Below are 16,122 nucleotides of genomic sequence, written 5' to 3'. Positions count from 1 at the left end.
TGGTTATAACATGATCAATTCTCTGACGGTTGACAAATCCTGTCTCGTAGTATCTATCCGACTGCCAACCATTTTCCAAATATACAGCTATTCCATAACAGTAAACAGAGAGAAACTTACCAATATTAATGTCATTAGTAATACCTGTGCTTTTTTTACTGTGACAAGTGAAAATACCTGCTGTGAAAAAGGCCTATCTGATGCAAGCTGAAAGTTTAATTTCATACCATACTGATGAAATGTATGAAAGGAAACCATCCAATGCATACAAGCTAGAAAATCAATCCAAAATTGTACGCATTCTTTGGAAGAATGGCCGACCGTGATGTAAAATATTTAAAGTTAATCGCCAAAAACACATTCCTGTGATGGTCCTTTAAGCAGGATCAGAAGGTAGTGTTAATCAGTCATACTAGCAAATGAGCTGCATGACAGGATATTGAACTGTTTTAGATTGATGGAGCACTTAAAGTGTATTCTAACCACTCGCTAATGAAAGCAACAGGAGGGAGAGAGAGAGTGATTATGGAATACAGATATGTGGAGAGATAACCAGGAGGGGCTGAAGGGCTTCTGGAGAGAGAGAGAGAGAGAGAGGAGACTAAAGATGAGCGAGACATAGGAGGGACTGTTAAATAGGGAGTTTGGGACAAAGAAGCTTATGTTCCTTCACTTCTAACCAAGGCCAGGTATCACTGCAAAACACAAGTGAAACATGTGTGTTTTGTAACTGTGTGTGTAATGCAAAACAAATGCACGTGTTTGTCAGTAAGAGGTTTTTTTTTGGTGAACTATAAGGAAACCGGAAAAGGGATGATGACAGATGCAGCGAAACTGTGTGTGTGTGTAGGTGAGGTGAAGTGAAACCATGCAGGTCTGTTATCTGAACCCATCTGAAAGCCTGCGCTGACAAGGAGATCCACTGGCTAAAACACTGAGGGCCTATCTTCTCTGTAGCTGAGAATCACCACTCTGCCTCCTCACAATTCAGCCTTGTTAAGAGCTCTGTGAAAAGAGCCCTTTATTATCACTTCATCCTCTCAGGCTTCACCCATGTGAAGGTGTTATTAAGAGATTGCATTTCCAGCAAAGCCAGAGATTGGTAACACTCCCACTTACTCTATCTCAAAGAGTGCGAAAGACTGCCAACAGATTAACCCGACAGATCTAGTCAGTTTTCGAAAAGTTTCAAGTCACTGGAGAGCCTTACGTGCAAGACACAAAAGTAGTTTACTTTTATATACTTATTGAAGGTTCAAAGTGGTTTTAGCCTTGAGGTTCAATTCATTTAGTCTATTTCTCATCATCTTTTTAGCATCAGCACAGCACATCGCTCTCATCCCAACCATTTATAACCTATAATTAAACACAGAAGCAATTTCCCTCGCCGACAGCTTGCTTCCCATTGGATGAGAGAGCAGTGCTACTAAAAGGAACCCAAGCAATGTTGAAATGGGTGACAGGAGTGCATTGAAGCAAGACACCTTCAGAGACTACAAAAAGAGAGGGGGGGAGAGAGAGAGAGAGAGAGAGAGAGAGAGAGAGAGAGAGAGAGAGAGAGAGAGAACATATGAGAGCATTGACCTTCACATGGGCAGGACGAATACACAGGCCTCACTCTCAATTATTTGATACTTCCACTTTGAGAAATACAACACGCCGAGCCATTTCACCAGGTTGCGGATATACAACACGCACACACACAGAAACATGCACACACAGATGTACTCAACACTTGCTCAAAACAACACTCAGAAGGCGCTGCAAAATGCTTTGGTTGGTTACTTCCTGATTTTTTTGTTAAACCAAAATCTAGTATGTCCACTGCTGTGGTAAGATTGCCTTTTGGTGAAATGTGACTTGATTCTGATGACTCTGATTGTAAATAAATGAATGTGAGGAAATTGGAGCAACAGTTCTCATCTAAAGCTCTGCTACAGTCCTAATCTACATCTTGTTTTAGTGTTGGTACAGTTACTCAAATATGTGACATCACCCAAAACCTTCAGGGACACATTCAGTCAACCTAATTTCTATATTAGTCCTCATCTCTACTCACATAGCCTACATGAGGGTCCTTGCTACAAGTGTCTAATTCACACCACGCTAATAAACCAGATTTCTGGTGAGGGCACAATTAGGAACCATTTACTGTTCACCAGTGTTAGAAAACAGCTTGCTTATTCAGCCAGGATCCAGCAACAGTTTGTTTTGTTCATTTTATTCAGATTAGCAGCTATAAAAAGTTTTTTAGATCGTAGGCAACTGGTCAAACTGTTCAATCTGTTTTTGTGTATTGATGCTGTAGAGATAATAAAGAAATGATGACAAGTATGATAAGATTACAATATTTGTATGTAAACTAAGCATGCTACATCAGCATCAGAGCATTTGTGAGCACTTCTTACATGAGTTGTTACCGTTTCACAGCTATGCTCATTTATATATATTGTGAAGTTAACATATATTAAAGGCACCTTGTGGAGTTTTTGTAGAGGTTTTAACAGTGCCAGTTTTGTTGGTGTCTCGTGCATGCGCAAAGGGATGCACAAGCATGAGCACATGGTTTCACAATATTCCACTGATCAACAATTTGAGTCTATAGATATATGGATGTTAAGGGTATATCTATTGCTTGCAGAAGCTGTATTTTTCTTGAGTGATCAACAGTAACTGACAACAGTCTGACCTGTGCTTGAGCAGAAGTATCATTCAGAGCTTTCCGGAGGCCCTGACTTAGTCCCCTTCGCAGGTTCTGCCTCTGAATGCTGTCCAGCCTGTTTCTTCTCACATAAATGGAAACAACTAAGAGGGATATAGAGACAGAGACAATAACGGGAGAAACCAAGACATACAGCAGTAATACGATTTTATAATTCAAATCATTTTGCTAGGACTGTGTCAGAAGAATTGTTTACCTGTTTTCACCCACAATCTCTCTGTGATGTTACACTGCTGTGGTGGAGCCTCTGTGGTGGTGGTAAAAGGGGATATAAAGATGCCGCTGGTGTCCCTGGGAGGGTTCGTTCTGGGAAATGGTGGCGTGAACGTTCTCCTGCTGGTTTGAGTCCGAGTGGTTGTGGTGGTCGTCGTTCTCCTGGTCACAGGTGCAGGCTGTGGTGTGGTAGTGGTGATAGACTGTGTGGTTCCAGTGGTGACTCTTGGGGAAGGCGTGGTAGTGGTGGGGTGTTTAGTTTTGGTAGTTGAAGCTACAGTTGTGGTGTTAAGCTGGACAGAGTCTGTCGGGGTGTCCTGTCGAGGGTGCAGAGGTGATACCTGAGATGTCCTCTCGGTGGGCCCAGCAGAAATGGTGATTCTGACTGATTGAGAGGGGGCTAAACTGGTTGCTTTCTCTTTGGGGAAAGTGTGCGCAACATCTCTGGATGTTCCAGCGGTTAACTCATCTGTCCCCGCCTCTGTGTGGACAACAAACATCTCAGTCACTTCCTCTGAATGATCAGGATCTATTGATAAGGTCAGACTTGGTGAAGAGGATGGAAATGTAGCTTTTACAGACACGGATGATGATGATGATGATGATGATGATGCAGTGCCTGGGTGCATGGTTGGTTTTATTGACAATATTGATGATGACAATGATGTCAATGAAGCTTTGTAAGACACTGAGGTGTGAGGATTCGTATGTAAGGACGACTGAGAAGCTTTGTAACTACTACTGTATGATAGTGGTGAAGTCTCTGACAATGATGATGAAGTCTCTGATGATGATGATGAAGTCTCTGATGATGATGAGTGAAATGAAAAGGATGGTGGCCGCAGCTCTGTTGGAAGGGTTAACCCCTTCAGTATTGAATCAGTTGGGTTATTGATATTGTCGGTGCCAGAGAAATTGAGCGCAGGGTTGTTTGAAAGTGTGACAGCAGCATATTCAAGAGAGTCAACATCTGCCAGAGGGGGGCTGTGCTTGCTCGTATACACCGATGCAAGAGAAGACGCTTTTGAAGATCTTACGGAGTCAGTAGTTGTATGAGAGAGGGGCAGAAAACCATCTGAACCCCATGCAGTGTTTACAGTGGCTCCTTGTTGTACATTGACAGTCACCGCAGATCTGAGATCAGCTGGGGACAAATTCAGTTTCTCTTTTTTATATTCTAATGTGCCTTTAACATGTGTGACAGATGAATGAACTGTAGGATTGAATGAACTTGGATCACTGGCAACCACAGTTTGATCAGTTGAATTCAATATATGCACATTACCCTCTTGTCCGTCTTCCAGCTTTGGATGTTCATACAACGGGCCATCTGCTTGGAAATTAGAACTTGCCCTATCAAAGCCAATAGATGTATTTTCTAATTCAAAGGCTGTGCTTTGAAAAGACACCGTCTTGGTGGTTTTCCACTTTCTATATGGTGCCATTAGTTTTGTGCCAAAGCTGAAAATAGCACCAAAAGATCCACTGCTGTTTTGTCCATCACTGAAGGAAGTAGTTGAAACAGAGGAAGCAGTGGAGGGAATGGTTCTTTGTCTGCCTGAATAAAAATTTGATCCATCACTTCTCACAGTGGGGATTGGTCCCTGAGAGCGATAAGCGGATTTTGTCCTCGGTGTCAGGGTAATTTCAGACCACGAGGAAAGAGAAGGCCGCTCAAAACTGCTTGCGCGTGTCAATTCGTCTTTACGAGAAAGACTTTTAAGAGGTTCTAATGCAGCATCAGATGTTACCCGAAAAATAGCTATTTCAGTGGGAGATCCTTTGCCAAAACCCTCAGAGCTTTTATTCAACATGACAATATCTTTTGAAGTTATGAAAGATGGAACCTTTGTTGTAAACGGCCTTGATGAAATACCCTTCTTGTAAAAAAAAGTGTCTCTGATTACAGCAGACTGTTCATTTCCATTAAATAAAGGAGAAACTGAACTCTTTACAGTATTTCTGTGGAAGCTCTCTCCATGTGTCATGTGAACATCGACGGCTGGGGACGTTTTACTGTTTTCCACCTCATAAGTCGAAGATGTACCACGACTAGCTCTCTCGGATTTTATAAGATGAGCAAAGATTTCAGCCGAAAACACTGTCTGATGAGATATATTGGGAGGTTGAGTTGTATAAAACTTGTGGAAAAACGTAAGTAAAGACCTTGTCTGAAAAGGTCTTTGTGAAGGGGTAATTTGGGATGATAATGAGGCTTTGGGTTGGTCTGCAAAATGAACGTCACTATTGGCAGACAGACCAGTGTTATCGTCAGTGTTGTTCGGGCTGCCGCTGAGAAACAAGGGCAGTAAGTACGTAAGCCGGGTGGGGAGTGAGAGACTTTCGTACATGGTTTTATGGGTCATATCTTTTGCGAAACTAACTGGCAACGCTGAACCAGAAAGAGGCACTGTCCTACTGCTGGAGGCAAATATAATTCTTGCCGTTGTCCGTCCTCTCGGGTCCTGAGTTGTGAACTTGGGAGATTCTGTTTGTGTTGAAAATTCTTGAACGTTTATGACTATATTACTTGGCAACGGAAGCGAATCTGACTCTGATGGGAAAGAAGTTGTTCCCGTTCTGGTGATTGAACTGTGGATGGAACCAGTTTTGGACTCCGGCCTCGACCTTATGAGTGAAAGTGAGTTATTTGGGTAAGCTTGAGTGGACATGGATTTGAGCTCCGCTGCTGCTATCTCTCCCTGGTTGAAATATATATTGATGGCAGGAACTCTGGGGCTGCCGTGACCCGCTGCCATCAGTAAATCACCAGGATTAGATACATGCTCTGAGGAAACCATGATAGCGTGGATTGGTGTTAAATCAGTGATTGCAGTTTCAGAGGGAGACGTTTTACCTGCTGGAGTCTCAGTGGGTCTGAGTGTCATTGCTGGTGATACGGTTGGATTTACAACATGTGAACTCAGACGTGACATGACTGTATCTCCAACGCTTCTGTAAACAAAAGTCTGAATATCTTCCGCTGTCTTGTTTTCCTTTTCCTCATATGCTGTTGGATTTAACATCTGCTGTGTGACATGATTAGAAACTGAATAGCCTTTAGGATGGGCAGACAGCAGTGCTGATGTGGGATTTTGTAAAGCTCCCTGCTGCCTTTGAACAGCTTGTTTCTCTTGATTGGAGGGAAATGAGGTGCTAATTTCAATATTACTGGCTGATACAGAGTTTAATCCTGGGTTCTGGGTCTGAGTAGTTTTGCGTAAAATCTTTAAAAGATTTTCTCCACGGTTATGAGTAGAGTATGATGTGTATGTGCTGGTTGCTGGTGTCTTGATCCCTTTTGTGCTTGCACTCCTTATGTAAGCTTCACTCACTCCATAGATTTTATCTTCTGATGAGTATAATGACTGTTTTGTCACTTCAGTTCTCTTTTTAATGCTAGTTTCACTTGGGAACTGCGATGGTTTGGTTCTCGTGCTTTGTTGTCCCTGTGTAACAGTTAGCGGGTCAACACCTGAATGAGTAGTGGAGTGTGTGGTTGCTAGACTGTGTGTCCAACCCAGAGAGTCTGCTGGTGATGGTGTCTGAGGGGCAGGGCTGGACACAATCCTTTGACCATGAGATGAAGCACCTTTGTTTATCCACCCAACAGAAGACGATAGAGAAAATAGAGACACTCCGTATGACAACACAGAGGAAGTGGATGGAGCTGATGAAGACGTTGAGGATGACAATGAAGAAGATAATACTGTCAATGACGAGCCATTCCTGTTTCCATCCATAAAGGACACATGTGATGGCACAGAGACAGTCGATGCCATGGTAACAACTGGAGGGGGTGTGGTGTGATGGTGAGACATGCTGGAAGTCAGACCTGAGCTGGCGAGGCTGATCCTGTCCTCCGCCGACAAAGATGAGGAGGATATCTCTGAGCCGTGGCTGGAACTATGTGAAGGCCATTGGGTGGTGTGGGTCTCGTCCCTGGTGATGGTTGGCGAGGTTCTACTTTGATCAAGGCTCACTGGATGTTTGACAGTACCTGCCATGACGGTTAAGACAGAAGAAAAGGCAGGCTGCCCTGATAAACCTCCCCCCTCAGACTCTGAGTCACCATCTGAATGGACGACTGAGAAAGGCACCTCCTCCGCCACCGACAGGTCAGCCAATGGATGAGCAGGAGCAGCTGTGACAGCGGGGTCACTTGATAAAGACGAGGAGCCGGAAGCATCATAGGTGGATTTTTCTGTTAACAGAAAATAAAGTGAAAAGACAGGTTAATACTTATAATTATACCAACAAAGGCCTACTTTTAAAGGCATCCCCCATGCTCTGTGCTCAGACCCCTCCTCTTTACATGCATTTTATGTTTGTGTGTTATCTGTTATCCGCCTTCATATACAGTATGTAAAGCGTCCTTGGGTCCCTTGAAAGGCGCTAGAAAGCCATTATTATTATTTCTTATTAATAAGTCATCAATAACGGATGGTATATAATCCATCCAGTCTGCAGCTGTGAATGTTAATAAATGAATTTTGGTTCAGATAAGTAGTCAAAGAGCCATTGGAGGTTCTTCCTAATAGCTATTCATAAACAAAAAGCAGATGTTATTCTAGAGAAGGATAAACACCAGCCAAAGGATTTATCTACAACCCGACAAGCCAAAAGCTATTCTTATCAATGGCTCAGAATGGATCTAGAAAGCATTAGTGAATGATTTATTAAAGCCATTACTTACATTTCATAAACCCATTACACAGTTTGCTTTGTTAGAAAGTGGTACCACATTCCTGCCTACCATAAGCCAAAAACTGTATAAAATGACAGTGATGCTCTGCTCTATTAACTGGCAGCTTGTAAAATCGGACAGCCCATTTGCCTATTCCCTGTCAGCACAGAATTACCTTCTCTAAACATGACAGATGAAGCCAGGACGAATAGCCACGTATTTCACACCACCATGTAAGACACCACATTCAAACAGTACACATTTACCAGATTGCTGGAGTTGTAGGGATCCATTCTGATGGTGTTGATGGTGTCAGATAAATATATTGACCTTTGAGTAGAATATTTTAATTGACGGTTGAGTCGTAATTTTAATGTGACACGGTGAAAGAAAATCACTCGCCAGGTATGGAGGTACACACGCATCTTTCTAATAGCCACAAAGAGTTCTGCACGCCCAAGGGCAGACATTTATTCCCAAAAGAGAGAAAAAGAGATACAGTGGAACAAATAGAATAAGCCTATTCAAGAGAGATGGCAGCTGTGTCCTCAAGTATAACTAAGATAACACACAGACTCGTGTTACAGTGTTTTGTGCCTTTGCAGAAATTATGCCTCGATAAAAGGAAGAAAGAGAGATGAGAGGTGTATATTAAAGTAACTATCACGAAGATGCTGGAGGTGATTAATTCGCCAAGACGACAGACATGGAGTTGTCTCATCTGACCCTGTCTTCTCTCCTTTTATTCTCAGCACATCCTCGACACATCCACAGAGGGGTTCTTTTATCCATTTGTAAAGCTTTGCAGTCCTGTCACACCTTCCACCCCCTCAGCATGTTTCTCCTGTTGAAGTGCACCCAGCTAGCAATCCGTACAAGTGCTTCAGTGTTGGAGGGAACCTTTTGATGACAAACATGTACCTGGATTGCAAAAGGATAAAAGATACTCACATCTCAGTCATTTATACTCATACTGTTGTTCAGGTTTGATTGAATATAGAATGAAAACTCTCTGAACATAAACTGTACATTTCTGAGAACTGTCCAACACATTCTGTGGAAATGACTGAGGCCATTGAGTCCATGTTTTCTGAATGGCACACAATGATTAGCCTAAGGCAGTGTGTGCTCACACGCCGGCACTGTAAAGCTATCTGAAAAACATTTTTTTTTATTTCCTAACCATTAAATGTAAACTATAATAGGATGTAATACTTGCAAATGCTGTAAATGTCCCAGGTCACTAACTCGGAATGTATTGTTAAATGTCACCAATATCCCAGAGAACTGGCACAATGCTTTTCATAATTTGTTTTCAGAGGAATAAATCTCTGAATTTCATTAACCGACACCATTCACTTCTTAAAGACAGCCCTTTCATGCTGTATTTGGGATCCCACTTAATTCCTTTTATTCAATAAATCACTAATGTGCTCAAATGTGATTAGTGAAATTGCTATACCACAATTTTTAATCCATTCTTAAAAAAAAAACCACTGACATAAAACAAAGAGTGCGAAGAGGGGACATGTATTTTTCTATTCATAAAAGACTACAGAACAAAAGGATATGTGTCCTTCAAGGCCACTAAAATGTCAAACCACTTGGTCATCGACCTGAATGAGAACTTCCTGGCCACCCTCCCTGCCCTGCCTATAGGGCCCAGTGGCAACATAACTTTGGGTGCGCGAATGGAGGCCAGTCCGAGCGGAGGTGTGGGATCCACCTGTGGTTTGCCACCTGCTCTGACAGAGCTTAGCATATGGGAGGATTTTAACAATGGACGAGAGAGGGGAAGATATGCAGATAAAAGGAGATAGTGAGAGAGGCTGAGAGGGATGAGAAAATAGTGGGCAGTGGAAAAATAAAGTCCCACCAACACCAGAAATAAATGCAGCAGTTGGTTAAAAGGGAATGCGTCAAAGAATGAGAAAATTATTGAATTTGCATTGAAGTGTCGTAAATCTCCAAGCAGGTTCTTTACTAAAGTCATTTACCTTTGTGATTCCTCATTCTGTCAAGCTTCAGCCTTGAAAGCAAAGCAACAGAAGATGTCACATCATCTGTTACAAGTGTTACTAGGTTTTATGATACGTTGTATTATTTATTTATTACTTACTAAAAGTACGGGGATGACATTTCAATAGGAGCGGCACGAACAACATGTTTTGTAATCAATTCATTGTTTTAGTCATTCGTGAAGCAAATATGTCATCGGCTGGTTAAGATTTCTGATTTTACGAAGGTTAATGGATCATGAAAATAAAGAACAGTTACTGCCATGCAAGCCACACAAGCTTTACAAACCAATATATTCTTTAAAACGTCTTAAACCCCACTGAGTCACCGGTGGGTCAGTCTTTATTACAAACTGTGCAGCCAAACATTGATTCTTCACACCTAGAACTTCATCTGCCATTTTAGTCTCAATCTCAATGTTTCCAAAGATGCCAAAAATGTCAGGCTGAAATTTGGGAAATGTGTATAAAATGATGCACAAGACATATATTAATATTTCCATTTCCCAGTTGATGGTGGCAACCATAAAAAAACATTGAGTGTTGAGTTAGAACATTTCTCTCAGTGTACACATCATACAGTGTGAACAAAGAGTTGGATTGTGCTGATACAGGAACGCTTTAGGCCTATATGATATCAGGCGGTATGGAATCAGATGATTATTTCCAACTTTAAAGCCAATTCTTGAGAAATGAAAGGGGGAAACTGATTGCTGATGGAATTAAATAACCATGTGACGATAACCTCCTGTAAGAAATTGATATTTCAAGCATCTATGATTACTATTACTGCTTCTTCCTGACTTGTCTCTAAAAAACCTTCTGCAACCAGCACACACAAACCACAGACCTCATTTCCACACTCATTCTTTCCCCTCTGCAGCCAGCACAATCTCTGAGCTACCAGGACACAGACATGACACTGCCGGGGCTCCCGCTGCTCCACTCTTATTATACGCTGCTTCTCCTTTTGCTTTGAGCTGTTTTTTGTTCTCTTGTGTGAGGAAAATGGTAAACAAGAGGGCATAATTCAATAGTGAGGTGGATGGAACCCTAGGAGCAGAGAAACAAATTTAGGAAGCCATTTCAACTGCCTCTGAGGAAGTGCCTCAGAAGTCCCTCCTATGTTCCGGCTGTTTATGGAAGTCGGCAGCACATATTTACGACTGCTTTGAGCTGTTGTTGTTCTATCGCAATTAGAATTAAGAATGTCAGTGTTGAGGTGGAGGAAAGTCTGGGAGGAGAGAATTTTAATTGAAAGTATCCTAACATATGTGTTGCACATACCTTCTGTGTCTTTTGTCTGTGTGTGGAGGAATTGTGTCTGCGTGGGGCTGGAGGAGGGTGGTGGTGGTGGTGGTAGCGATGCCAAGCACTGCTGAGGTGACAGTTTGGATGGGAGGGAGGATGTCACACACACCCAGCACCATGCTTCTTTCTTTTTCTTTTTTCAGAGGTTGCAAACAGCTCAGCAGGCTGAGACACGCATCAGCTGTCTGGACCACAGCCCAGCAAACACTTAACCCTGCAACCATGCAGAGAAGTGTACATGGTATTATAAGAGGTTCATTCATTCATTCATTTGTTACTGCTGACAAGAAGCACAGTATGTTTTTGGTCCAGCGTGACTGTTTGTCTGTGGCCAAGGACACCATGTAATCGGTTTGTGGTGTGACTCCAAGAGTAGTTTGAAGCCAGACTGTAACTTTTGAAAGAAGAAACAACAAACTTTTCTCCTTACAAATTAAAAAAAGAAAAATGAATTTACTTCTGAGCAAATAAAACATCCTTGCTCTATTCAAGAGCCACACTTGGTCTGGTACGACCAGTAGCTCATGGTGGCTAATATTAGCTAATACTAGGTAACTTTAGATAGATATTGTTGTGTTATTGATAATACTGAGGCAGTCTGCTAACTGTGACTTTGCTATACGTATACACTACATTTCAGAATGTACTATTATCTGGTAAATGTCACTTGCTTGCACATGGGGCGCTGTTCTACAAATGTTACACGGACTCACTTTTAAGTATTTCTTAAGATTGCAATATTTTGGGTGCATGTACCAAATTGAGTTGATTGTCTTTAACTATATATATTAGCAGATTTTTAAAGACGTTTTATTGCCTAAAATAACAAATTCTACAGATTGTGTAGCCTTGGTCGAGGAATGCAGTGCTTAAATCTGGGTGTTGTGCACTATCATCGAAAGCGCACATCTAACAAACTCTCATGTCAAAGCTTGTTTTTGTTTCGAACATTTCTGTCAAAAACAATGTTAAGACTGCCCTCGGATTGACACCAGTGTTATCACCCTTTTCCTTGACAAAATGACAGGAAACAAACACTGAAGGAAAAAAACAACCGTGGACAATCCACTGACACAGGGAAATGAGAGTTTTCTTTCGCCGCCAAATGTTCTGTCCTTCTATCTCTCTCTCTCTCTCTCTCTCTCGCTCCAAATAAAAGTCAGCCTATCCACTGACGCTAAGGCTCTTGGTCTTTTTCAGCTGGACGTGTCAACACACTGACTTCTGTCCTGATGCAGCCCAGGACACTGTAGTCATGGCTTATGTTGTTGCACTCTGTCCACTCGTATTACTGCTCACCAAGGCTGTTCTCTACTGTCCTTGCCCCTGTGTTTGAGCTAGCCTCATTCAAGATTTGGTGATATGATGATATTATGCAGTTACATTATAGCCATTTGTTCTGTATCTTCCTATATAAAGCAATAGTGATAATGTTCCTATCGAGGCACTGGCTCCGTTAGACGTATCAGAGAGACATTATTTAAGGCTTTTATCAAGCTTTTTCGAAGGTGACAGGGGACACATTCCCCCGCTCTCACATGACGGCTCATATATCTGCTGACTCAAACCCTTTTTGCCGAAAATGGACAAACAGCGGACAAACTGAACTGATTTTTGAGCAACAATTCAGTGAATAAATGATATAGGCACAGTGCTGCTGACATCTTTTGATACGATGTGAACATATTTAACACTGTAATGTTGCTGAGTTATGTAAATGATCAGTACAAAAGGGTTCCAAAATATACTAACAAGTATATTTGATATGAGCAGACGTCAAGTGATGAAGTTCCTAAATGTGGAACCAAATGTGCTGAACTAATAGCTCTGGGCCCTGACTGTCTAAATAAGAAAAGAATAACAATTATGCTACTAAATAAATGACAATGTGTTTCAAATATCATTCAGAAATATGCTTATCGTTAAGCCACATTTGTTAATTGTTGTCCTCTAACTGGCCCGAACTGACTGAGTTTCTTCAAACTTTTTTACTTAATTACTTTTAAAGTGCTGACTATGTTATACTGCATGTCCCACTAGAAAATACACTCAAAAACGGTCTTAATGAACTATTATCTATTGTGGTTTCACAATGAAACGTATACTGAGACGAGGCCTACTAGCAACTTATAAACATTTATGTGGATTTTTTAACACTTTAACACTAGGATGATTCAGAAGCATTTCAGTCTGTGTTTTCTTTTGTGACAGCGAGGTCCCTAAAATAAACTATCAAATCAACAACTACTGTATCAGCAGTAAAGCATCTATGGTTGAAAATAGACAATGTAAAAGCATGAATGACCTTTAGTCAGTCAAATGCATTGGTTTTTTTATTTATTTGATTCATCTGACAGAAACAAGGGGGCACTCATCCTCTTATACTAAAAAGTCAAAAGAAAGACTCTTTAGGCAGTTTCAAATAATATCTCTAGAAGTGAACAGACCAAATAAATTCAGCATGTATTCGTAGCTTTGATGAAAGAAATTCTGAAGAAGCTTAGACTTTTAGAGAATGTAATGGCTGGGTGGCCTATTTAATATTAATGTTAGATAGCATCATCAGCAGAGCGGTGAAATAAAATATGGTGCTGTTTTACACTTCCAGCAGAGGATGATGAATTACCAATAGTTACTGTGCTGTGGGCCGAAAAGAAGTTCAATACACTTAACCCTTTGCATTGCAATGTACTATAGTGTTGAGAGTAAATTGCAAGAGGAAAAAACTCCGACATCTTATAACTTTACAGAAAACATTCAACACAAGATTCAGTTGAAAAGCCAGTCCGAGATTTCTCAGTAATGTTAGTTAGAATGCGTTATAATAACTTCAAAGATCAGTCAGTAATTATTAAAGGTACTATTTTCAATAATTTCCAGGACTTTTCCGAGACATTTTCAGCGATGATCTAGCTGGTATGACAGACAAGGATCGCACAAAAATGTTCCTGTTGCTGTGGAATTCTGATTTAAACACCTTTAAATACTTTAATTACTTTCTACACAGTAGATTTTGTGACTTGTCATACAAAGAAAAGCACAGGTGGAATTAATAACATTAACGATGGCTCAACTCCATTAAATGACCCAGTAGCATCATTTAAAAATGGATCACGATAGAGTTACTCTATAAACTGTGACGAATTGTTTCCTGGATTAGAAGTAAACAGGATAAAGGGAAAGTGGATACATTTCATCACAAAATAGCATTCCGAATGCACTCATCGTTACAGATTAATGGTACATACAAATGTAAGAATATTTTTAAGGTGAAATATTCCTTTGATGCGTGGATAACTTGTATGGGTCAGACCGGGTGACTGAAAGTCAGAGAGCTCAGTTAGGGCTCTGCAGGCAATCGCAGTCCCATTAAAAAGTCCAAAAAGTAAGTCATCTTTCACTGCAGCATCGAGCCCAGAGGCAAAACAGTGGACTGTCAACTGTCAGGTTGAAAGCACAAAGAGCATGTGCCCGTGGCAGAGACAAATGCAACGGTAAATACATGTACTGTCTTGCCATGGAGGGATCATATAAGCAAAATACAATGATTAGATTTATGTTTCTTTACGAAAATGTTTTATCACTCAGGTTGTACAATTACAGTACGGTGTAAAAAAAAACATGCGATTCCTGATTTTGTTGCACAACACATATTTCAGTGACTCACACATTTAATCACTTCCTCTTCAAGTATGGCCCTCTTGTCCTGGTATGACCTCATACACATGCACAGAGAGAAGAGAGACTGCATCAAACCAGAGCTCCTGGTTGTCTCCTGGGGTCGTGCATATGAGAGCAGGCAGGGGACGACTGTAGGAGTTTAGCTGCATGCTGGAGCTCTGGTGGGCTTGGGGGACTACAAAGGCCATTTGACATGGCAGGCTGTGGGTGTGAAATGACAGGTAGTGGTCAACGGTGGGAATCAGATAGTGACGTGGCAGCTGTGTACTGGGTTAACATGAAGGTCTCATCCTGAGTTATGTATTTGCTCTGCTTAAACATGAAGCTCAAATGAAGAGGGCATTTGTCCACATAAAGGTTGAATGACAAACGGAAGCAACGGTTCCCTGTGGAGTTTTTGACCTCTAGTATAGCATAATGGAGGTGTTTTTCCATGAGTGGGTCCCTGTTGCGTGTCACAAGGACACACATGCACGTGCACGCATGTGACATTATACACAGCCCTGCCATGGGTTTCACACTATTCAACTGATATACAGGTGGCAGTAATACTCCAAGCAGCAAAGGGAAAGACTGTAACCTAAACATGGATGTAAACATTACAGGATTTAAAACGCTTTGCAAATGTTTGATGAGAAATAAAATTCATTCGACACATTTTCTTTAGATCTCAAGGATACCCACAATGAAATTTGGTGACTAACAGAAAACTCAAAAGGGCAACTTTAAAAGTGACAAATGTTGACATCTAGAGACAACACATCTCCTCTAGTTCTGTAAGAAAGAAAATAGTATCTGTGCATTTACCACAATGAGGTTTAATGCTGTTTGCTCAGTGACCAAGCCTAATATGAATGTTATATGCTGCAGCTGTTTCAGTATGGGCTCATGATGTATGATTATACTCAACCTAAATTAGAAAAGTATAGGAATAGAAAGTCGAGGGCCTATTTTCACAAATTGGGGCCTGATCAGTAGCCAGCTTGTTTCATGAACAAGCATTGCTGATCTTGTTTAGATTTATTCTGGGTCTTTACTTGACTGGAATAGTCAGTGTGGAAAATAATTGGAGAAATGCTGAAAAAGGATATGGACAAGATGGGATGTCCAGATTTAACTACATGCAAGCCTCACATAATATAATACTACAAACTAAAGATCACGAGTCAAGAATAGAAATGTGTTTTTCCTGTAGAGTGAACCTCGGAGGGTCAAAGACCAATACTGTGCATCACAGGTAGGTCAGGTGAAGGAACGGTTTGGTCACCTGTGAAAAAAATAGACTCCACAAAAGCACTTAAAATCACATGGCTTTGCCTCTGACTTTCTAAATTGAGCCCTCAGAGAGACTTTAAAGGATGCCAAAGCTCGTTGACAGAGCGTTGAATGGGTCTGCTATGTATTATATGTCCATTGCTAACCTCCAGCACAAAAGTGAGGTCTTACTTTTCCCAAAGCAATATACTTAAATGTAGCATTTTTCAATTTTC

General features: G+C 41.1%; 1 protein-coding gene across 1 annotated transcript in view; it reads right to left on the bottom strand.

Annotated features, from left to right (window-relative positions):
- kiaa1549lb (KIAA1549-like b) overlaps positions 1–16,122 on the bottom strand; it is a gene marked incomplete at both ends in the record, with an annotated part of 53,097 nt that overhangs the window by 25,238 nt on the left and 11,737 nt on the right. The window contains 3 exons of the mRNA XM_079172342.1: positions 2,690–2,805; positions 2,919–3,416; positions 6,771–7,139. Of these exons, the coding sequence (XP_079028468.1) occupies positions 2,690–2,805; positions 2,919–3,416; positions 6,771–7,139 (983 nt within the window). The remainder of the gene's footprint in view (positions 1–2,689; positions 2,806–2,918; positions 3,417–6,770; positions 7,140–16,122) is intronic.

This window comes from Pholis gunnellus (genome assembly GCF_910591455.1).
Source record: "Pholis gunnellus genome assembly, chromosome: 1".
NCBI classification, from domain to species: domain Eukaryota; kingdom Metazoa; phylum Chordata; class Actinopteri; order Perciformes; family Pholidae; genus Pholis; species Pholis gunnellus.
Note: the sequence above shows the minus strand (reverse complement) of the source record. Positions and strands in the feature narration are given on the sequence as shown.